General features: G+C 36.7%; 1 protein-coding gene across 1 annotated transcript in view; it reads right to left on the minus strand.

Annotated features, from left to right (window-relative positions):
• ADK (adenosine kinase) overlaps positions 1-25,921 on the minus strand; it is an 853,347-nt gene that overhangs the window by 168,386 nt on the left and 659,040 nt on the right. Inside the window, exons 9-10 of the mRNA XM_042780914.1 lie at positions 18,770-18,805; positions 6,985-7,099 (exon numbers count right to left, since the gene is read on the minus strand). Of these exons, the coding sequence (XP_042636848.1) occupies positions 6,985-7,099; positions 18,770-18,805 (151 nt within the window). The remainder of the gene's footprint in view (positions 1-6,984; positions 7,100-18,769; positions 18,806-25,921) is intronic.

Below are 25,921 nucleotides of genomic sequence, written 5' to 3' on the forward strand. Positions count from 1 at the left end.
GGCAGTGTTTCGTTCTGCTGTGCATGGGGTCGCTATGAGTCGGAAACGACTCGACGGCACTTAACAACAAAGTACATGTGTAAGAATGTTCGTAACAGCTCCCTATTCACCAACTGCCAAGTTGATTGTGACTCATAGCGACTCTTTCAGAACAGAGTAGAACTGTCTCATACGGTTTCCAAGGCTGTAAATCTTTCCAGAAGCAGATTGCCTCATCTTTCTCCAGTGGAGTGGCTAGTGGGTTTGAACTGCAGACTACTTGGTTAGTAGAAGAATGCTTTAACCACTGTGCCACAAGAGCTCCTCCAATGTCTAATAGAGTGGGTAAACTGTGATGCATTCATACAATGAAATACTACATGGCAATGAGTAAAAATTATTGCTGCCTGCAATAATATGTATGAATCTCACATAATGATAAGTGAAAGGAGGCAGACAAAAAGTTTACATGGTGATTTCATTTCAAAAACTGGCAAAATATATGTGAATTTTACTATATTTTTTAATATACCTCAATAAATCTAACTTAAATATCCTTCTAGAAATAAATGTTGTAATAAAGCTTATATTTGCCCAGTTTAGGCTGTCTCCCATTTTACCTACCAGCAAGATACTAGGTGATAGAAAGGTAGGAATCAAAAGAAGTGTCCTTTCTTAACAGGACTGAGATCACTAAACCATACAAACCATGCCCCAAAGATATGACTTTGTCAGGAATGTGACAGCTCTACATATGTCATTTCAAATTATTTCCATGTGTTGGCTAATTAAAAGGACTTTGACTTTTGTGGTTGGAATAACCTAAAGATGAAACATGAGCTAATACTTTAACTGTTTATATTTATAGATAAGATTTCTTTAAAAAAATATCTTACCAGGTAGGAACTTTTTTCTATGTATGCCATACACAGAGTTCTTGAAAGAATGCTATTCAATTTGTTCTAGCCATACCATCACTATCCTATGCCAACAAGATCATCACTTAAAATTGGTTTGGCTGTGGTAGAGACATCATTTTCACAAAGATTGGTAATATTTTGTAGTGGCAGGAGTTGTGATGATGTGCTGACATTATTCTCCCAACATTATTGTTTTCCTTTAGAGTTTGCATTTTTTTCGCACAATTTCTGAGATTTCTGCATAGCATTGCAAACCATATTGACCTTTTCTGATAGAGTAATGGACAGCATGAAATGTTTTCACAGAATATGAAAACTCAACTAGCAGCTGGGGTTACTAGCTGGGTTCTTTAAGGAGTCAGAAACATGAAGACAAGTAACTTCAACACTCCTATTTATGGACAATAAAATGACAAAGGGCATTGTTATTTGACTCTCTTAAATTATAAGATCCTTCAGCAGACTATTTAAAGTAATGTATAGATTGCCTGTAAGAGTGCATTTTGACTGACAGTCTGAAGACAATTACCTACCAAGGCCTGACTTACTGAAGTGCTAGGTGCTTAGCTATTAAGATTCTCTTTCCATCATCCTACAAAGTCACAGAACTTGAGGCAACATTATCAAATCACCTAATCCAATAGTTCTCAGAGTGAGGGATGGAGGATAGTACTGCTACACTATTTTGTTATGGATTGAATTGTGTCCCCCCAAAATATGTGTCAATGTGTCTAGGCCATGATTCTCAGTGGTTTGGCAGTTATGTAATGATTTAACCATCCCTCATGAAATGATCAGAAATGATCAGCCAGTGAGTTTAGAGTAGGATACAATACAATCACAGCCCTGACCTGATGCAAGCAGAGTTTTCCTGGAGTGTGGCATTACCTTTTACCTTACAAAAGATAAGTGGACAGAGAAGTAAGTGGAGAAGAAGGGACCTTAGTGCTACCAAGAAACAAGAGGCAGGACTGGACTGTGTCCTTTGGACCTGGGATTTCTTTGGTGAGAACCTCCTAGACTCAGGGGGAGCCAAGACAGATGGAGATCTCTAAGGAACATCAGGCCCATAGATGTTGAAAGGAGACAAGGACTTTCCCCCAGAGCCAACAAAGAGACAAAGCCTTCACCTAGAGCTGGTGTCCTGAATTCAGAGTTCTAAGGTCCATAACTGAAAGAATAAATACCTGTTTGTTAAAGTCATTCACTTGTGTTATTTCTGTTACAGCAGTACTAGATAAGAAACTAGCTAAGGAGGATTTTTCAACAATCAAACTGAAGAAACACATAGCTAATGATTGTCACTATTTTTCAACAAATAGACAATGCTACATCTTTCTCCTTCAACAAGCGCTCCCAACTCCATTCTACATCTTCTTGAGGATGTATTCTAATACTCCCCATGGGATTGTATCAGATTGAGGGGATGGTGCCTCTATGAAAGCAGGGCTGTGTTTACTAAAAGCTTGCTAGGTGATTCTGATAGCAAAAGTTTTCCTGTTGAAAACCTCTGAACTAATCTATTTTCTGCCTTTGGGCAAACTTACAATCAAACAGTCCAGAAAGAATACTTAAAGTATTCAGAAAAGAAAAGTCTACAATTTATTTTTCAGTAGACTTATTTTCTTAGGTTCAACAGACCCAGGAACTCTGGTGGCACTGTGGTTATAAGCCCTGGGCTGCTAACCAAAAGGTTGGGGGTTCAAACCCATCAACTGCTTTGCAGGAGAAAGATGAGGCAGTCTGCTTTCATAAAGATTTACAGCCTAGGAAACCCTACGAGGCAATTCTACTCTGTCTTATAGGGTCACTATGAGTTGGAATCAACTCGATCAGTGGGTTTTTTTTTTTGTTGGTTGGTTGGTTTGAGACTTATTTTACTGTCTTATAAGATCTGCTATGAAATGAATTATTTTCAATTTAGAAAAAAATCCTCTTGTGTTTTCTAATTTTTAGTGATACATTTAGTACAGAAATTTGGTAAAACCATTTAAACTTTCTATAAAGCACTATATGTATGTATGTGTGCTTATTTAATTTCACTACAATCCTTAAATTAATAAAGTCTTAATGTAAAAAGACCTCATTAGTAGTTGCCGTAAATAAGGTCTTAGTTTTCTAAGACTTATAGACACCGAAAAGATTTCACTGACCTGATTCCTATGCTACCAAACAGTTCTGTTAAACATAAATTAAAAGGATAAAAATGGACAGTCATGTTTTCTTTTATGTTCTCTATCCTAGCCTATTGCTGTTATTACTCTTCAGAGTTGTTCAAGGCTGGTCCCTGTGAGATGGAGGCTAAAGATGTCCCAAATGTCCAACTTTTCAAACTGTTACACCACTCCATCGCCTTAAACATCAACTCCTCCACCTCCCCTCAGGACTCTCTCCCATCTTAGTATTCTGTATTTTGCTGTAACTTCTCACAGAACTCACAAACTGCCAAGGAAATGGCTCACGAAGGGTGCAGACTGGCAAGTCCCATGGGTCAGGCATGTGTTTGGAAGATTCTCCTCATTCATGTGGTTGACAAACCGAGATTGGCAAGTCAGACAACTGGCTGCTGTCTCAAGTCCCAAGAATGGGAGATGCGATGAGGACAAACCATCTGCAGGCTCCAGAGCAAGAGAGTGAACTCTGCCAGAGCATTCACATGCATACCCTTAAGGAAACTAAGGGTGGTGACCTGACTCACACCCTACAGGAAGGCGGGACTCAAGATACATCCCACCTGAATCCTGCCTCATCAATGTAAGAGACAACTCACCCCAAAATGGGACCATAACCACAGTCACAGAGGTTAGGACTTACAAAGTGCAAAATGGAGCACTGTAGTTAGAAGGGCCATATTAAGCAATTCACTGCACTCCATCCCAGCCTATTATTCTTATTACTCTTCAGTGTCCACCTCTCCACCCTTCTCACCTAAAGAGTTTGGAACTCAATCAGCCAGCAAGCACTGAATGAATGATGGATATGTGATAGATAGAACCTTTGGGTTAGATGGATATAGAGGTGAAAGAGAAGGGCCAAAACAGGGTGAGTGGAAAAAAACTTTAGATTCATGGGCAATATAAATTAAAATAATTATTAATAAACTAAGAGAAAGTGGTTTATAGATTTTAAAAAAACCCAATAAAACCAGTTGCTGTTGACAAATTCTGACTCATGGTGACCCCATGTGCATCAGGATAGAATTGTGCTCCATAGATTTTCAATGGCTGATTGTTTGGAATTAGATCACCAGGCCTTTCTTCTGAGGTGCCTCTGGGTAAACTTGAATTCCAAACTTTTAGGTAGCAGCTGAGTGCTTCACTGTTTGCACCACCCAGGCACTTCCTGGTTTATAGATACTGTATTTCAAAAGGGCACCAGCCACTAGAATACAATACCAAGGAAACAGATTTTGTTACATTATTGATAAATGTGGAAAACTGAGCAGTGATCATTTTAAAAGACTCTACAGTGAGAGGTTTAAGGCACAGTGATTCCTAATTAGCGTTTTAATAAGTGTGTTAGCACTGCCTTGTGCCATTCTGGAATGTCACTTATGGTAAATTAAAGGACCCTTTCTCTCCCCATCTTCCATTAGTATTTTAATGCTAGGAGGTGGAAAAAAGCTGATCCATATTCAAGAGGAAAGGAGGAAAACAATAACAAATTGGCATCTCTTCTGTGAATTGCCCCACAGGCCAAGCATTTTTATGTTCTTAATCATTATTAAATGACTTAACATGACACTCAGAGCCTGGTGAATGATTGCATCCTGACATGAGAACGAATTACAAATGAAATGAAAGATCAAGCCGTATTAGAGGACTGCCTTTGGGAAATGAAAATCTTTAATTCTCTTTTATTATTGACATTTATTTGGCTGCCATGAATAACAACATAGCAAAGAGATTCAGCTATGCTTGTGTACTGAATAGCTTATCCCAGGGCTCAAAACTGCATTAACATTTATCATGTTTGCTTTTGTAGCTGACACTACTGAACAGATTCTCTATCCATCTTGTATTTATCATGCACTGCAGATATAGTGCATCCTCTAATTTAAGTTCATTTTCATATGGTACAAACAGCAAAGACTAGCCTATGGCTTTCCTCAAATAAGTTCTGCTTGTAACCATTCCTGAGAATGGTTTAATAAATTTAATAATATTGTTTTAAAGAATAAAATGAGTTCACAAAGCAATACAGTCCCAAGATGGGGAGGCTAATTTTAAAATTCTCAATTTTGGAAAAATCATGCAAATTCACAATGAAAAAGACACTTGTACAATATGTGTATCTGGAATGTACAAAGCCCTAAAATAAATGTCTCCATAAAGAGCAACCAAATAGCTGTTTCTGAATCTGAAAGCAGTACAATTCCTGTAAGATAAGAAGCCTGGGTGTTCTTCACTATTCCAGATTCTACTGCTAAGACAGTACTAGGCCACGTAATATACAGCAAGACAGCACTTCAGATAGTCTGAATCAGTTCAGGAATATCCTTTCATGGTTTCTTTCTTTTCACCCTTGCACAAATTAACAACATGGCTTTTACTGCCATGACACTAAAAAACTGTAATACCTGGTGCCTTTGCTCATATGATCTACTTTGCTTGGACTGTTCTCCTTTCTTTAAATCATTCCTAGATTTCAAGGCTTAGCAAGGATATCATCGTATCCTGGGAAAATAACTTATGTCTGAATCTTGTCTCAAAAATCATTTTTTTACTTTTAAACTTTTAATTATGGAAAATTTCCTACATATACACAAACTGATAATAGCACAATGACACCTCTCCCCACGTATCAATCACCTACCTTTAACAATGATCAACCCACGATCAATCTCATTTAATCTATACTCCTATTTCATGATGTACCACTCACTGAATTATTTTGAAACAAATATTTCTTGAACTAAATCCCTGAATCTAGCTTTCAAAAATTCTAAATTAAGAGCATTGAAATGCACTATTTCTAGGGTCCCTTCTACCCAAATTTTGACAGTAATTTTTTTTTTTTTTTTTTTTTACTCTTTTCAGGCTTATTATGTATTTAATTCAACAAAAATTTGCTTTATGTTTACCATAACATCTTTCTTTGAGCTTTTTCAATCTCTTTTTCTGAGTCAATATATCCGAGACAGTCTGCACCAATAACTAGGAATTATAATTACACTCTACCTTGTATTCACATTTTTTAACATATTAATTACATTTCGCAGTTATATCTTTATATTTCAGTATTCAGCAGAATACTGAAGAAACACATAGCTAATGATTGTCACTTTTTAAAATAATTATTAATTACCTGACTGGATTTAATCTGAATGTTTCAGACAGAATTAAAAGGTTTACATTTTGATTTAAGTAGCTAACAAGTAGCATCACAGCGACAATACTAATAATTTTAATCAATAGAATATTTGTTTACTAGATGAAATTCCTATTTTATTTCTGTGAGTTATGGAATAAACAGCTGAGAACAAGCAGAAATGAGATTTTCTTCTTGAAGGAAAGATTGAGGAATAACTTATTTCTGGATTTTATTTGTTCATAACTGGGTAAATTTACTTTATTCTAGCACAGATATTAAATAAATAAAATGTATTTTTGTTTTCCAGAAAAGATACTTTTAGACTGAAAAATCTCTAATCCAAAATATCAAAGTAAATAAACAAAATAAAAGTAGTTCTACTCCACTGAATTTTAATAAATTATCTTAGAAAATGAAATCTTTTCTTCTGAGATAGACCAAAACCCAACTCCCTGCCACTGAGTTGATTCCAACTCATAGCAACCCCCACTGGGCTTTCAAGGCTGTAAATCTTTATGGAAGCAGACTGCTTTCTCTTTCTTCTGTGGAGCAGCTGGTGGGTTCTAACCACTAACCTTCTGGTTAGCAGCCTAAAGCTTTAACCACTGTGCCACCAGAGCTCCTTACTGAGACAGAAGCTAGATATATTTATTAAAATAAAAACTATAAAAAGTATGTTGCTTTGAATACATTATAATAGAAGAATATAGAATTTTGTTATGAACGATAAATCTCCAGAACACTGGGGCTCTCACACAGCTCCCACATGTACCTGTAGCCATTATAGTGTCATCTTTCCCTTGGGTGAAGATCACAATTCGCGGCCTCTTCAAATTCATCTTTGGTAGGGCTTGTGTCATTCTGGCTATCTCTTTAATATCTTCTGTCTATTAACAGAAAGGAGGAAAAAAAAGTCTTATAACCAGTATGGTAATGCAGAACTTTATTAGATTAAGGAATTAGCTCCTATGATCAAAATGAGAGACCTTAACATTTATTAAGTGATTAAAAAAAAAAATTTAACCATATACAAAAGTAAACAGTAACCTCTGCACAATACCCTCTCAGAAACCATCATTAAGCTATAACAATTATAAATTTATGACCAATCTTATTTCTTCTACACCCCACCCATCTCTGCCTTCCATATTATTTTGAAGCAAATGCCAGATACTATATACTGTCATCTATAAATATTTTAGTATGTCTCTGGAAAGTAATGACTTAAATAAACTTAATAACATAACTATTATCATATCAGTAGATTGCCCAATCTTCCTTCTGTAACTATTATCATACTTTAAAAAATTAACAATATTTTCTTAATATCAGTAAATATCTAGTATGTTTTCCAATTTCCAATTGAAGAGTGTTTTTTTTTTTTAAAAAAAGAGAAACATTTTTTTTAGAGGTGTATAGAGTGTAATTATAATAACTTTTGGAATAATAGAGTTCCAAGAGTGCCAAATTATTCAAAGGAAAGGACTGAAATGAGAGGAAGAACCAGAAGGCTGGTGGTTCAAATCCCCCAGCCACTCCTTGGAAGGAAGGTTGGGCAATCTACTTCCGTAGTGATACCACCTTGGAAACCCAAGGAGGGGTCGCTATGAGTTGGGGCCGACTCAACGGCACATAACAACAGCAACAACAACAGTCCCTCATGACAACACGTTCAAAATATGTGAAACAAAGTCTCACCATCTTCACTTCTACGGAACATTCTGGCTGCACTTCTTCCAAGACAAGATTTGTTCATTCTTCTGGCAGTCCAGGGTATATTCAATAATCTTCACCAACACCATGATTCAAAGGCATCAATTCTTGTCTGGTCTTCCTTATTCATTGCCCAGATTTCATAAGCATAAGAGATGCTTGAAAATACCATGTATTGGGTCAGGCACACTTTAGTCCTCAAAGTGACATCTTTGCTTTTTAATATTTTAAAGAGGTGTTTTGTAGTACATGTGCCCAATGCAATACATCATTTCATTTCATGGCTGCTGCTTCTATGGGTGTTAATTGTGAATCCAAGTAAAATGAAATCCTTGACAATTTCAACCTTATCTCCCTTTATCGTGATGTTGCTTATTGGTCCAGTTATGAGGATTTTCTCTATGTTGAGGTATGATCCATACTGAAAGTTATAGTCTTTGACTTTCATTAGTAAGTACTTCAAGTCTTCTTTGCTTTCAGCAAGCAATGCTGTGTCATCTACACATCACAGGTTGTTAATGAGTCTTCCTCCGATCCTGATGCCATGTTCTTCTTCATCTAGTCCAGCTTCTAGGATTATTTGCTGAGTATACAGATTGGGAAAAAAAAAAAAAACAAAACTCACCGCCATCGACTTTGATCTGACTTATAACCCCTCCTTGAGTTTCCAAGGCAGTATCACTACAGAAGTAGATTGCCCAATCTTCCTTCCAAGGAGTGGCTGATGGATTTGAACCTTCCGGTTAGCAGTCAAATGACTTAAGCACTATGCCACCAGAGCTAATAAGTATGGTGAGAGGATACAACCCTGATGCACACCTTTCCTGATTTTAAACCATGCAGTATCCCCTTGTTCTGTTCAAATGACTGCTTCTTAGTCTATGAGGACAATTAAGTGTTCTGGAATTCCTATTCATAATGTTGTTGTTGTTATGTGCTATCGAGTTGGACCCGACTCATAGTGACCCCTCCTTGGGTTTCCGAGGCAGTATCACTACAGAAGTAGATTGCCCCATCTTCCTTCCGAGGAGTGGCTGATGGGTTTGAATCACCAGCCTTCTGGTTAGCAATCAAGTGCCTTAGGCACTACGCTATCAGAGCTCCCATCTATTCATAATATTATCCATAATTTATTATGATCAACACAGTCAAACACCTTTGCATAGTCAACAAAACACAGCTAAATATCTTTCTGGTAATCTTTACTTTTAGGCAAGAACCATCTGACATCAGCAATGATATCCCTTGTTCTATGTCCTCTTCTGAGTCCAGCTTAAATTTCTTGCAGTCCCTAATTATGTACTGTAGCAACCATTTTTGAATAGTCTTTGGCAAAATTTTACTTGTGTGTGATATTAATGATATCATTAGATAATTGCCACTTTCTGTTGGGTCACCTTTCTTTGGAATGGGCACAAATACAGATCTCTTCCAGTTGGTTGATCAGGTAGCTGTATTCCAAATCTCTTGGCACAAATGAATTTGTACTTCTGTGCATTCATTTGTTGAAACATTCCTCCCCTACAAATACTTAATTTTCATTAAAAGATAAAGATAGAAATTCTGATGCTATTTTTCACAACACATGGGCTGTGAAGTTTACATCATAAATGTTCTTGAGCTACAAGAAGGATTTTTAGAATCATTCTGTCAATCACTTTGTTGTTGTTGTTGTTATGTGCCATCGAGTCAGACCCGACTCATAGCGACCCCTCCTTGGGTTTCCGAGGCAGTATCACTACGGAAGTAGATTGCCCCATCTTCTTTTCGGGGAGTGGCTGGTGGGTTTGAACCGCCAGCCTTCTGGTTAGCAGTCAAGTGCCGTAGCCACTATGCTACCAGAGCTCCCGTCAATCACTTTAGATAATTTAAAAATTCATGTATGAATTTTGTGGGCCTTTAAAACTGTCCATGGTCTGGGTTATGTTGTTAGTTTACCAGTGTGCAAAGCTTCAAATAGCTATGGAGAGAGTAACAAATATCAGAGAAGCAATATATCTGAGTGACATAAAGGAAGTTAACTACAATATAATGGACAGAAAAATTTAGGTAAGCAAAGCAGACAAGTCATAATGGCTTACAATGGTTATAAACAACATCAGAAACCATGGCATTAAAAAAATATTTATTTTGTTGTTGCTGAGAATATACACAGCAAAACTGACACAAACACAGTAGTTTCTACATGTACAACTCATTGACATCAATTACATTCTTTGAGTTGTGCAGTGATTTTCATCCTCCATTTCTGCATAGTCCTTCCCTGTTAATATAAACTCACTACCCATTAAGGCTTCTAACTAATCTTTCAAGTTGCTGTTGTCAATTTGATTCCACACAGACAGTTCTTAAAAAAGGATAATGCTCAAGGCAGACATATTTTTTTAGTTAAGCTAAACTATTGTTTGGTTTTACGAAGACTTCAAGGAATATTTTTGGTTAAGTTTTAACTTTTTCATGACTCATGGGACATATATTACCTACCACCATTTTCAGCCTCTCAGGTTTCTGGGGAAGCTGCTATCTCAGGTAGCATACTACTGCCTGGCAGGGACCTGTATAATTGTGTGAATCTGAAGAAACAGGGGTCTTAAACCACCAAGCCTACTACCAGAGGCCATTTGAGACATATGTGTATAATTGTATCACTATAATTGTATCAAAATCCATATTACCTCAAAAAATTTTTTTTTCCATCTTGATTTTAGCATGCCTTCCATTACTGAAAACATATGGGATTAACAAATAATTCAAAGCAGAAAATAATGCTGTCATGAAAGGGTTATTAAAGATTATCTCAGGGCAGTAATTTTAGGCATGAAACCATGATATTTTTAAAGGCATGACAATCTCTAGTGAAATTTTTGTATGTTGTTTGTTCACCAAATATTTAAGAAATTGCAGATAATGTATGAAGTTAAGTTTCTAATGCACCTAACCTTATCATTTCCGGAGCACTGTTGTTCCTAAAAAGAACAGTCACTTGTTATAGGACAATGCTGCTGACCTTTCAAACATGCTGACTTTTTAACTTTTGGTTGCTTATTTCAGACCAGAACTAAATCTGAACTCTGATGAGGAAAGAAATTCCCTCAGTTCTTGGGGACTGACTATTAGAAATGACTAGTAATAACCAAAAGGACCAAAAAAAGCCATATAGTAACAAGTATTCACTCTCCCAAGTGGAAGTACACATTTAATTGAAATAACTCATATATATTCTCCCAACCTCCTTAGCACAAATATATTTTACTACTATAATTCTTGCTTATGATTAAGCACAGTTCCTATTTAATACTGACAATAGAGGCAAACTACAGAAACAGATTCACTTCATCATTTTGGGTACAAAACCTACGTGTGTACTAAACACTTTTTTAAAAAAGAGGCTTTTCTTCAAGATGGTTTAAGGATTAAATGAAGAATGAAATCCATGGTTTCCTTGTACAAACTCTGTGAGAGCATATACATATATTTAATGGGAGTGTTGGCAACCTAATCAAAGAAATCTTTCTTATGTCTCAAATTAAATCTTATTAAAATAGCATTCAAGGTTGAAGTTAACTTTTGCAAACACAAAACAAATCTCTACAGAATGGTTAAAGCTTATTCCTTAACATCATAATTCAAATGCATCAGTTCTTAGGTCTTCCTTATTCATTGTCCAGCTTTCACATGCATATGAGGCTATTGAAGCTATTGAAAATACCATGGCATGGGTCATAGTCTCCATTTTGTGATGCATTTTAAATCCTAGCCTCCATGCCTGTGGTTATGGCTCCATTTTGGAATGAGTTCTCACTTATGTTAATGAGGCAGGATTAGGGTGGGATATATTTGAGTTATACCTTACTATAGAGTGTGACCCAAGTCATTACCCTTAGTTTCTTTGAGGGTGTGATCTGCATCCAATATACATGAGTGCTCTGGCAAAGTTCTCTCTGGATCCTACATCTAGCTCATCAACATCTGACCTCCAGTTCTTGGACTTGAGCCAGCAGTTTATTGTCTGACCTGACTCATCAGCTCCAACAGCCTTGTGAGCCAGCAGCCTTTCATCTGACCTGCCAATTTGGGTTAGTCAACCCCTGCAACCACATGAGTGGGAAGAATCCTCCAGACTGACTCATGGATTTTGGACTTGCCAGACTCCACAATTGTGTGAGCCATTTCTTTGGTACTTTGTGAGTTCTGTGAGATGTTGCAATGAATTACAGAACCCTAAGATTGGAGGGGGAGCTCTGGTAGCATGGTGCCTAAGGCACTTGACTGCTAACCAGAAGGCTGGGGATTCAAACCCACCAGCCACTCCTCGGAAAGAAGATGGGGCAATCTATTTCTTTAGCGATACTGCCTCAGAAACCCAAGGAGGGGTCGCAATGAGTCCGGGTCGACTCGACAGCACACAACAACAACAAAAAGGGTAATTCCTAGGTGGTGTGAATGGTTAACATGCAGAGCTGTTAACTGAAGGGTTGGAGATTCCAATTTACCCTGAGGAATCTCAGAAGAAAGACCTGGCAGTCTACTGAAAAATCTTTGGAGCACAGTTCTACTCTGACACAAATGGGCCTGTCATAAGTCAGAGTTGACTCAATGGCTGTTGTTGTTGTTATGTGCCGTCAAGTCGGACCTGACTCATAGCGACCCCTCCTTGGGTTTCTGAGGCAGTATCACTACGGAAGTAGATTGCTCCATCTTTCTTCCAAGGAGTGGCTTGTGGGTTTGAACCGCCAGCCTTCTCATTAGCAGTCAAGTGCCCTAGGCACTATGCTACCAGAGCTCTAAGTGGTATCTAATAAGAGAAAAGAAAGAGGAAAAGGGGGAGAAGTAGAAGAGAGTTCACTTCAATTGACTTATGGGGAATGTATATAGCTCTAAAGCATTCCTTAGATAGTAGGTACTATTATTACTCCCAATTTACAAAAGAAGAAACTAAAGGCCATGTATACAGCTCTAAAGTGCTCATTACATCTTAACATCTCTAGATAGTAGTTGGTTGTTGTTAGTTGCTGTTGACTCAGCTCTGACTCATAGTAACCTTAAGTAACAGAAAAAAAAAATTGTCCAGTCCTGTGCTGTCCTCACAATTGTTGTTATGCTTGAGTCCCCTGTTGCAGCCACTGTGCCAACCCATCTTACAGAGGGTTTCCTTCATTTCTGCTGAATTCTACTTTACCAAACATGATATCCTTTTCTAGAAATTGGTCTTTCCTGATGATGTGTCCGAAGTAAGCAAGCTAAGTCTTTCCTTGTTTCTAAGATTTCTAAGATTTACTATATTCCCATTTCATAGATGAAGAAACTGAGTCAGAGAGAGGTTAAATGTCTTCTTGCCAAAGGTCATAAATATACTAAATAGTGGAGCAGGACTAACATATATAAAGTCTGATTCCAGAGAACACACTATTGACCACTACTCTATACTATCCACATGCAGTACTTCTAGAAATTCTGAAAATGTACTTTTTGGTGGTGTTATCACAAAACAATAGCACGGTCATCCTAAATCGTTTTTTTCTGCCATGTTCAAAATATATTTCTGATCTTGTATTTACATTACTTTTGCTATTTTATCTTAATTATTCTGGCTTGTATTTTACCTGATTGAATTTCAGTTTTTCAGTTTCAAGACATTTCTCATTTTTCAAAGACATTTTGAGATCTAATCCCCTCCTCTGTATGTTGGAATGTGAGAGAGAAAGCAGTGTAGTTTATTGTAAAGAGCTCCAAACTTAGAGGGATGAGCTCTGATTCTGGCTCCATCTTGTATTACCTATGTAATCTTGAACAAGTCATATAAACCACTGACATGAGTCAATTTCAACTCATAGCGACTCTACATGGCAGAGCAGAACTGCCCCATAGGGTTTCCAAGGCTGTAAATCTTTATAGACTGCCTCATCTTTCTCTGCAGAGTGGTTGGTGGGTTCTAACCGCCATCTTTTCGGTTAGCAGCCAGATGCCTTAACCAGTCTGCCACCTGAGCTCCTCAGAACAAGTGATATAGCCTATTTTTTTTTTTTGTCTGTTGAACTGATATGACAATATATACCCTGCCTGTATTCAAAGATTGTGTCAGCATTAAATGTATTAATAAGATGTGGGAAAAGAACTTTTATAAACTGTTAAAGCATTTTATAAGCATAAAATTATGGTTTTATGGTCACTCTTAATGATACACCTTAAATTTAGCGTTGCTTTTTGGTTTTTCTAAATTAAAGAATATACTACGCTCATTTCAATTTAACGAGCTAGTGATACAAATGTTAAACACTAGTGCTACCATCTACCTACTTTCACAGAATACCAATTGTGGTGTTCTCACACATTGCCTCATTTAACCATATCATTTTCTGTTTCATTTTCAGAAAAGAAAGAAACAAAGAGAGAGAGAGAGAGAGAGAGAGAGAGAAAGAAAGAAACTCCTGTAATGGTCATGATAATCACATGATGTGTCAATCTCTAGCCTTATCTCATGCTACCTTCCTCCTCACCCACTCTGCTCCAGTCACATTGGTCTTCTGTAGGTCCTAGAGTACATTATGTTCTTTGTTGTTTGGAGGACTCTATACTCTTGTTTCCACTGTTTTTTTTTTTTTTTTTTTTAACATTTCATTTTTTCCCTGACATGGTGAGATACTCACATTTTTCAGGTTTTTACTTCCTCAGAAAGTTCTTCTATGACTATCGTATCTAAAAAAAGAACCTCTTCTCACATTCTGTTTCAGAATACCCTGTCTAGTCATTTCTACCTTGTCTTCAAGGTCTATCAAAGCATTAGGTACATGGTAAGTCCTGAGAAAATATTTGTTGGAAGAATAAATGATTTAATGAAGAGAATCTGGAGACCATCCTATCTTTTCCCCTTAATCTGTTTCTAAATTGCCCAGGCACTTATGACAGCAGCACCACACGCTTATAACCAACCAGCAGGACCTGACTTAGGGTTTTATTTCCAAAAGTTATGGGTAATCATTCATTGCAGACATTATATTTCTTAGGAATCTTGGAGAATTCTTTGGTCATCAACTCTTCTTGAATATTCTCTGTGGTCCTTCTACTCAGTGACTCCCAATGGAACTTTCTATGATAATGTGTGTGTTTTCTATATCTGCACTGTCCAATACAGCAGTCAAAAGCTACATATGGCTATAGAGCAATTGAAATGCACCTAATGTGACTGAGGAACTGGATTTTTAATTTTAGTTAACCTTGATTTAGATAGCAACGTGTGGTTGTGGAAATTATATTGGACAGCACAATTCTGTACTTTCCTCTGTCAATGGTATATGATGACAGAGTCATTCATTGGTCAGAAAAAGACTATAAATCTGGGATCCTCTGGGTAGAGTCAGGGCTGGTGGGAGAAGCAAGAAAAGGGAGAAGGATTGCTTATTTCCTTTATGGACAGAAGTATTGTATTTTAGAGATCTAAAATAAGAAAGTTAAAATGTGTTCTTTACAGCAAAAGTGAATAAATGATCCAAAAGAAGTTTTGAAATCTCTTAATCATTTGGAACACACTCTATTGCGGGCAATGAAAATACAGAGAATATAGATTTTTAAGTCTTATAGATATTTTCTTTATTTAATTTAAATCAATTTTCAATAATGCTTTCAAAAACGTTCACAGTAAAACATGCTTTTAAGCACTTTATTTTTATTTAGGTCCTAAAAATACAAACCTTTAACCAGTTCAGCTCAAGATAAGGTAGATTTAAAAACACACTGCAGTCTGAACCGATTTTCCAGAATAATAAAAGGCCTTATGAAACTTTCTACTCCAAGAAATGTCATTTTAAATTCTTAGCGAGTCTGTCATTTAAATCAGGCACTATGCAATTTTCCATCACCTATATATATACATAAATCCTCTCTCCTCTGCTTTGTGCTCTTCCCAGCTCCAGTTTTTATCTCATTCTCCAGTGCCCTCCTAAGCTGCCTCTTCTTACTGAAAATTGCCCAATTCGTTTTAAAGATTAAAGATTTTTTAGAAGAAAGATTATCTAAAATTTGCAGAGAAGGTAACCAGAATATCATAAACAATGCTGTTGAGGATATTTCCTGATGAATAAACACTGGTTATTTTTAGAGGTATTTGGATTGGTCTGTCAGCAGACAGATCACTAATGTCAATACTCAGTGGCTCTGGGCATTGATTGGGATTTATAATAGAAAATGAGGGTAGGACAGAAGAGCTGCCGGGCAGAAGAAATGCTCACCTTTCTTTTTAATCTTTTCATTTTCCTCCTCTCATTCATGCCCCAAATTTAGTGGCAAAGTTAAACTTTGAAGGGAGAAAATGTGGATTTTTTTTTTTTTTTCTATTTGTCACACTACACTTGAGAGCATTAACACATTGCTATAGACAAAAAACTGATAATATAAAGTGATTACTTCTTGTTTGATTCTTGGAGAATACCAAGTTCCAAATCTATGCTTTCATATTACTGTCTAATGGGCTAAGAAAACTTAAATGACATTTTGAAATCACTGAATTTGTCTTAATAGTGTTCCACACATGGATTATATTTTAGTAATAATAATACTTACTTGAAGTTATCCTACTCATGACTAATACATATTTCGTAACACTTGTAATGTTTTAGGTAACCCATGAAGGGACATCAAGATAATGTGTACTTAACCAGTGCAACATATCACTGTCACTATAAATGACAGCTCAGTTTTGCTATGTCAAGAGGTAATAAGGTATGGGATTATAATCATCATCACTTTAGTTACATGTTATAATCAATTATGGTAGTTTTATGGTAAAAACCAGTTTTGGAATCAGGAAGTAAAAACTAATGAAAAGGTTAATGCTGGCTAGGAGAAAATAGCAAAAGTAGTTCATTGATAAGACTAAATTTAAACCAGATATATTCAAAGCATGTATCAAGGGGGCAATAGAAGTATAAATTAATTAGACTTAATAAACTATTTAAAGGTATTATCTAGGTATTAATGATCATGATAATTTGTTACGTAACATGTTATATTTCTTAGCTTCTGCAAAATGGGTTATTTTATAAAACCAAATACACTTTTTTATGCTAACACAGAAAACTGACAATATATGAATTTATATTCTACAAACTTATATCTGTTGAGAATTTTGATGTAAGAAGTTTGTTGTTGCTGTTGTTATGTGCCATTGAGTCGGACCCGACTCATAGCGACCCCTCCTTGGGTTTCCGCAGTATCACTACGGAAGTAGATTGTCCCATTTTCCTTCCGAGGAGTGGCTGGTGGATTTGAACCGCCAGCCTTCTGGTTAGCAGTCAAGTGCCTTAGCCACTATGCTTCTTAACATTAAAATTTAATATCATGGAAACTTAAAAAAAAAAAGTCTGAAAACATTTACATACATTATCATGACCAAAACATTTAATTATTAAATTACATATTACCCTGATTACGTTTAGCTCTGTAGACAGCAACTGCCAGTTTGAAAAATTACAAAGTTAAACAAATTAGAAAAACAAGAACCTAGAAATCTTTATTTCTTCTACATATGACTCATTCACTAGAATATGGTAAAACAGATAAGAAACTCCCAAGAAACTATCACAGTTGCCAATAGTTGAGTATTATGAGGCAGGGTTTCCTACCCTGAAATAGTTCTTTCATAGGATCTTGAATGTAGAATACCACATGCTCATTATCTTCCTCTATGAAGAGGAAGCTCTGTTTCTGGTTGTCAAGTTCTATGACATGAATAACATGCACATGTATTATTTTATTACTTGATAACGAGTCACCTTTAATACATTTAAATAACATTTCTATCACAAATTCACCCATCACCTTTATTTAAAGAGTTTAAAGTGAACTTACTAATACTATCCAAGCAATCTTCATAGATTCTCTAGATTGTACGAATATTAAGTATCCAAGTAAGGAAAAAGTTTCTATATTCTATTCAGATTAACATGTTTTTTTTTAAATGGTTGCCTTCTAACATATCAAGTTGCTGTACAGAATATAGCATTCTACATAGGTCTGGCTCAATAAATCTGATAGTCACAAAAGACTCATAAACTCAGCTCATTCTCTGCCAATTAATCTGGGTTTTGATTATATTCCGTGTTTTGTAATATTCCAGTAGAAGATGGACATTATATAGGTACGAACATGGTCTTAACTGTTATCTTAATTTAGCCAACAGCAATCACATGGAATTTTGCATCTTGACAGGATAATGATTCTACCAGGAAAATAGAATCAGGACCTGGGAATTAAAACCAATTATCAATATTTAATTTCAGAAAATTTATGAGTATTGTATGCTATCCAAAAAAGAATAAAAAGGGAAAGATTCAAACAGTAAGTTTATATGAGCAGGATTTAAATTAATCAGTTCGTAACAACTGTTAAGTACAACCTTTTAGAAATTAATTTGCATAATGATAATCTACATGTGGTAGGGTTAAATTATTTAAACAATATTATATTTCACTACTTAGTCTTGCTCCACCACTACTTTAGCCTTATGAAATGTAATGCAGCTAATGAGGTAGCTTTTTAACTGAACAAACTGACAGGCCCCATATCTGCAGAGGCAGCTTGAAACCGTGCCCAACCTCTTGGCTTCCCAAGAGGCTTTTCAAAATTCAATAAATAACATCTGTAGGCGATGTTGGGTGCAGACCTAGCAGAGTGCGTCATAACACTGTGCTGGCAGAACAAAGAAACCATGACGACTGCCAAGTTTCCATGGCAACTGCTGCGAGGTTCTGAGAGTATAATAGCACATCAATCACTGTCCAAAAGAACTTCATTATCAGCTAGAAAAAACCTTTAGGATCTGTTTAGTGTGCAATTGTGGGTTAACTCACCTCAAAGCCTTGCTCTCTAGCAAAAGTGGCAGCTTCCTGAAATAAATAAAAAAAAGAACAGTTAATTATAAAGTGCTAGGTAATGAAGAAATAATCCATTCTGAAACTCATTCAAACAGTCTTCTTTTTACACAATTATCTCAACATAGCCACATATAGTTCAATTCTTATTCTTACACCAAAAAAGATTTCTTTTTTCTCTTGGCATTAAAAAAAAAGGTAGCATAATGTCAACATACTTCACAAGTTGGCATAAAGAGGATGTAGTGCATGTTTTTACTGTAGCTGCCATAGTGGGTTCAGGTGTTCTGACCCTAGCAAAGAAAGACAATTATTTCAAACCTAAAGAACAAGAGGGTGGTTTTCTTTTTAATTAAAACAGTCCTCTCAAAAAGCTCTTCTTTAGAGAAGAATATCTGCTAGTAAATGTAAAGATATAGAAAAATTACCATTTTATGACCCCCACAGTGAAATTTATTGAGGCAAAGTTCATCAATGGATACTACATTCAATAGGTGAGAAGATGAGGAGGAACTAGGTATTTCGACGAAATCAAAGTATCACAGGTTATATGCTGGTCACAGGATCAAAGTATAACTTTATAATGGAAGGATCAAGCTATCATCACTTTAACCCAGCAATGGATCTTATCACTTAATATAAATAGCAGTGGGACTCCAAATATCATGAGCCTTCTCCTATGATGTAATATGAAGTACATAGTTGGCGTAATGCCTGAGGCATGTGACTGCTAACCAGAAGGCGGGCGGTTCAAACCCACCAGCCACTCCTCGGAAGGAAGGATGGGCAATCTACTTCTGTAGTGATACTGCGTCGGAAACCAAAGGAGGGGTCGCTATGAGTCGGATCCAACTCCCCTGGAGTGAGTTTGAGTTTTAGTTATCACCCATAAAATATAATGTTGGTGTTGTTGTTATGTGCTGTCGAGTTGGACCCGACTCATAGCGACCTCTTCTTGGGTTTCCGAGGCAGTATCACTATGGAAGTAGATTGCCCCATCTTCCTCCCGAGGAGTGGCTGGTGGATTTGAACCCCCAGCCTTCTGGTTAGCAATCAAGTGCTTTAGGCACTATGCTACCAGAGCGCCTATAAAATATTATGGTCAAATAATTTTAACAGAATTAACCAAACTTTTAGTTCAGTAAGATGCAGTCTACTCGAAAAATAGGGGAAAGTGGACAAGTTAAATAATACATTGAGGAAGCAACTGGACAAATCCTAAGGTAAAACATTCTACAGGATAACTATCTTGGTCACTTCAACAAGTCAAAGTCATGATGAAGGAGGAGAAGGGGAAATGAATAAAAGCAACACATGGACCTTAACTGAATCCTATTTTGAACAAACCAGTTATAAAGACACTTTGAGGCACAACTGGAGAAATTTCAGTATAAAATGGGAATTAGATAATATTAAGGAATTGTCAGTTTTGTTATGTATAATAAGGAAAATGTGTTTTTTTTTTTTTTTTTTTAGAGAGGTATTTAGGGATGAAATGTCATGACATGTAATTCACTTAAAATACTTCAGCCAATCAATCAATCAGTTGGAGCAAAAATGACAAAATGTTGCAGTTATCTAAGGTGCAACTACTGGTTTCTCCCTGTCCAGAGCAAAGAAGCGTAAAAACAATCAAAGACACATGGAAACAATTAGCCCAAAGGACTAATGGACCATGCAAAACCCATCTCAACCCTGAAACCAGAAGAACTAGATGGTGCCCATGTAGTGAGTGCTGACTGCTCTAAAAGGGATCACAATAGGAGGTCTTGGAAAGAGTGGGAGAAAAATGTGGAATAAAACTCAAAATAATAAAAAGACCAGGTTTACTAGACTGATGAAACTGGTGAAATGCCTGAATCTATGAATCTTAGACACCCTGGAACTGACCTCATCCCCATGACTCAATTTTAGCCAAAAAGCAGACAGAACTGTAAGGTGAACAATAATAACATCAGGGAGGTAGGCACTACTTAGACCATACAAGATTACTCAATCATCTGAGATTAAAAGGATAGTATTTGGGCAGGGAGAAAGTTCAGAAGGTAGGAAGGGACAGGAAAGAAAGACAAATGGAAACTGGACACACAGAGAGGAAGTGAGAAGAGTGCTGTTGTATTGTGGGGATTGCCATCAGTGTCACAAAACAATATGTGTATGAACTGTTGAATGGAAAAAGAACTTGCTCTGTAAACTTTCACCCACATCATAAGTTTTTTTTTTTTTTAAAGAAAGACAAAATGTTAACAATTGTTAAATCTGGATGTATGTGGTATGTAAAGTTTCAATAGTTGAATATTTTGTATGTTTCAGAATTTTCATAATAAATTGTCAAAAAAAAACCCTACAAAACAAAAAAATCACTTCCCCTTCATATGAGAAGCTAGTAAAAGTTGAACATTAACACAAATATGTTGTTGTTGTTATTTGCCATCGAGTCGGCCCCGACTCCTAGCGACCCCTCCTTGGGTTTCCAAGGCAGTTATCACTACAGAAGTAGGAATGCCCAACCTTCCTTCCGAGGAGTGGAGATACAAATATATCATTAAAAAATATTTTAATACACTAAATTCTTCCAGATATTAAAAATATTAAGGGCACAATCTGATAAACATCATTACTCTAATGCATTATAACAGGTTATCAAATGCCAAAAACACATCTATGTAACCAAGTCCTTTTATCTCTTTATTCTTTCTGTATATATTTTAAGACTTGTAGAAAATGGAAGCAGTATTACTTTCAACTCTACTTCCCTCTTGAAAATGAAAAAATTGCAGACAACTGTCAAGAGCCTCTACATCTTAACTTACATTCCTCCAAAATTATCTTTGCCAAGAGATATTAATAGAAAGATGGGATTTAAGCCTGAGTAGTGAGCAGATCCAACTCAACTAAATCGACTGCTGTACCAAACCATGTAAGGCAGAAAGTTCAGTCAGTGTCTCCAGCACAAATTTGGGTACAAAATACATGTTAGGGTAAACACTGGGAACAAATGTATGTATGCAATTATGGTCCAATATACTTACATAGATTTAGAGAACCATTTTGAGAATTTTGGAAAGGTCAAAATGGACTATTACAACTAAACACTTAAGTTAACAGAAAATGATAAGCTGAAAATTCAACTTTTTAGGCTGCTCACTAGAGAAACATAAGGCAGGTTACACTAGCCTCAGTTGATGTAGAATACACACACACACACACACACACACTAAATTATGATCTTGATAACTGTCACAAGCAAGGTTAATCTCTTTTACAATTTACTTACAATATTGCAATAGAATTTTCTACATCAGATATTCAGTAATATTTGTTAGCCTTAATGTTAAGGAAAAGGATAAGCTTCAAAAGAGATCAATGTAGTATTTTTTGCAGCTGTTACATAATTAATAAAGCTAATTCTTATAGACAATTGAAAAGCTCTGCTAAAACTACTTATCTGGAATTTCATCTGAGGCATGAAAAAACTCTAAAGAATGATAAGACAAAACTTTAAAATGAAGACTATAGGACTAAAATTTCACTAAAATATAAGGACACAACATTTACATAGGGTATTTAAATTGCTTTTTAATGTTCAGTTTTGCTCACACAAGTGGACTGAGAAGTTAACTGAGATCTGTTATGGTAAAGTAAATCTGACTAATTTCAAGAAGATAATATATATGTGTAAGGATTGATTCTTAAGGAAACTGGGCCTAGGATACATCCATATCTGTAAACTATTCTAAGTACCAACAGATTTCTGACTGAGGAAGGACATGCTTAAGAAAAGTCAACTCAATTTTCTATCTCAGCGTTCCCTCACATAGATTCGCAGAGCTGTGCCCTATCACTAGGAAAGTTAAGCACTTGTTCTGTGGCTTAAAAAGATCTTATCTCTTGACTTCCTCCCACCTTCCTTTGATCTGGGGCTGGTGCCCCCCGTCACTCCATTAAGAAGGCAGCTGGCTCACATCACTGCAGACTTTTGCACAGCTAACCTCTGATCTGAAGGTGTTTGTAGATACAATGATGGAACAACATTTATTTTTCCCTCTCAGTAAAACAAACAAAACAACATAGGGGAACAGTTTGACCCAGGAAGAATTTTAACCAGAATTTGAGTCCTCAGGTTCACAACATGGATGAACAGAAAGAAAGGGCATTAGGTCAGGAAACAGGGAAGAAAGAATGGGCATAGATGATGGGTAGAAGAGTAAAGCAGGTTCCAAATATTAGGGTTAATTTCAAGTGAACTGATCACACTAAATTGAAAAGGACTTTTTAGTGTGCCTTCACAGTAGAAGTGAGAAAAGAAAACAAGCAAATCTCCATCTGTGCTGCCCCAGGGCGCCTGTACTGAGTTTCACAAATCTAATGAAGCAGTCAGGTTAAAATCCAACCTCAGAGTGGATGTGACATGTGGAGAACAGCTAGGGTTAGAATAGAGAAGTAGGGCGGTTCCTAATGCAGGTGATTATCCATGTGATAATCATTATATTTACAGGCTTTCCATTTTAGATCTGACATCAAAAATCACAAAGGAGGAGGGATTAAGGAAATAAACAACCGACACAGAGGCTTTACTGCTCCCCTGAGAGTGTAGCACTTTCATTCATGCATGACAAGCAACAAAAGCAAAACCAAACAGGCCAGGAAAGAGTATTTCTAAGAAAGCTGGATTTCACATTAACACTTCTTTCCATTTTGATAACTTTCACTATTATTCAGTTTCTAGGCAGGTCACATTTTTTAGAATCAGTTCCCATTGTTGCTTTTGCCATAATACAGTATCATTTTTGGTTTACAATGAATGATACTCACATAATATGTCTTTTACAACCACAAAGTCATTTTTTTTCCTTCTTGGAATTGAATGTTGTGAATAAAATGACATATAATTAAAGTCTTAGACTCTCATCTACACGGTGCCATTTAGGACTTAAAGTAGGCTTGCTGCTTCACCGACCAGGCTAAAAGGATGCTGGTGAAACAAAAACCAAGTATGTTTTTTGAATAGATGTTAAATTAAAAAAGCTGAAAATCATGGTTAATGAAAATTATGGAATACTTACATTAAGAGCTATTTAAAGGGATTAGCAAGCCACTTCTGAAAAGCACAACCCTCAGATTATACAGAAAAGGAAAAGGAAACTCAAGTGCATGCTTTTGTGTAGAAAAGACAACTATTTCTCTTATAGTCATTTGAGGAGAAATGTATTTTGTCTGATAAAGCCCCAGTTCTTATTCATAAAGTAGAATTATCTGTAATCAATATTAAACAAAACTACAACTTAACCATATTCTTATTCCAGTTCTAATTATTTGCAATATGTAATACAGAAATACAGTTCATATCTGTATCTTGACCTTGCATCCTGTTGTTGTTGTTGTTATGTGCCGCTGAGTTGGACCCGACTCATAGCAATCCCTCCTTGGGTTTCCGAGGCAGTATCACTATGAAAGTAGATTGCCCCATTTTCCTTCCGAGGAGTGGCTGGTGGATTTGAACTGCCAGCCTTCTGGTTAGCAGTCAAGTGCCTTAGGCACTATGCTACCAGAGCTCCTGATCTTGTATCCTAAGACTATCAAATTCACTTATGAGTTGAAGGAACTTTTTTGAATATTCCTTAGAATTTTCTACATACATGATTATGTTTTCTATGAATCAGAACAACTTTTTATATTCTTATTAGCCACACCACAAAGTTATTTTTGAGAAGTCAGCAAATGCCTTTATAACAGCAACAACAAAAAAATTACTTCTCTTTTCTCCAGGGTGATCTGAAGGGTATGAATCTATCACTACTATCATAGCTTATAACCCTTGCCCTCCACTCCTTTCTCTGTACTTCAGGACACTGAACCCACCAGAACTATTATTTGCCTGCCCATGTTACTACCTTGCTTTTTGATTAAGATAGGAGTGGTTCTGTGTGTAGGCTGAAACTTCTTGTACTAAAACAAAAAGGGAGAAGGTCCAACATGAGACTACAGAGATATAATTTCTGACTATCCACAGAGAGATTCCCATCCACCCAATGCAAGGGAAAAGCAGAAGATTGTATATAGTATGGTAGTATGATCCCACGATCCTCACTCAAGTCTCGGGAGTCCATATCTTTGTGAAAAGCCAAGGGAAAATGGAGTTACCAATAAAATAACAGGTTGCTCTTGACCAGTTCTGTTTTTATTTTACTGTTTGTTCATCTCTCCATCTGTCATGGATTGAACTGTGTCCCCCCAAAATATGTGTCAACTTCACTAGGCTGTGATTCTCAGAATTATGTGATTATCCTCCAATTTGTGATGTGCTGTAAATCCTAACCTCTGCCTGTGGTTAACAAGGCAAGATTAGGGTGGATGCATCATCCTTACTTAAGTTACCACACAAACTTAGGTCATAGCCCTGATCCAATATAAGGGGGGTTTCTCTGGGGTATAGCTTATATCATCCTTCTCTTACAAGAAGAGAAGCTTAGCAGAGAGGGAGACCGGACTACCACCAAGAAAGAAGAGCTGGTAGTGGAGTGTGTGCATCCTTTGGATCCAGGGTTCTTCCACAGAGAAGCTCCTAGACAGGAGAGGGGAAGAGGGGAGACTGATACCAAAACACATGGAGGTCACCAAGAAACAATGGGAGACAAGGACCTTCCTCCAGAGCTGACGTAGAGAAAACCTTCCCTTAGAGCTGGCACTCTGAATTTGCACTTCTACCCTCCAAATTTGAGATAGAATAAATTTGTTATAAGAGCACTAGATAACTAAGATATTACTCAATGTTTATTTACCTCTCAAGTATAGTTTTAGGTTGTTATCTACAGGATGCCATCTCTCTGTGTATATATGTATATATACACATCCTCCTTGGGCTTCTGAGGTGGTATCACTACAGAAGTAGATTGCCCAACCTTCCTTCCAAGAAGTGACTGGTGTCACTGGTTTGAACCACCAGCCTTCTGGTTAGCAGTCAAATGCCTTAGGCACTATGCTACCAGAGCTCCCAACTAAGGTATTACCCAACAGTTACTTACCTCTTAAGTATAGTTTTAGGAGCTCTGGTAGCATAGTGGCTAAGGCACTTGACTGCTAACCAGAAGGCTGGCGGTTCAAACCCACCAGCCACTCCTCGGAAGGAAG

Source organism: Orycteropus afer, unplaced genomic scaffold, assembly GCF_000298275.1.
Source record: "Orycteropus afer afer isolate SDZICR_OR568_19922 unplaced genomic scaffold, OryAfe1.0 scaffold00070, whole genome shotgun sequence".
Classification (NCBI taxonomy): Eukaryota; Metazoa; Chordata; class Mammalia; order Tubulidentata; family Orycteropodidae; genus Orycteropus; species Orycteropus afer.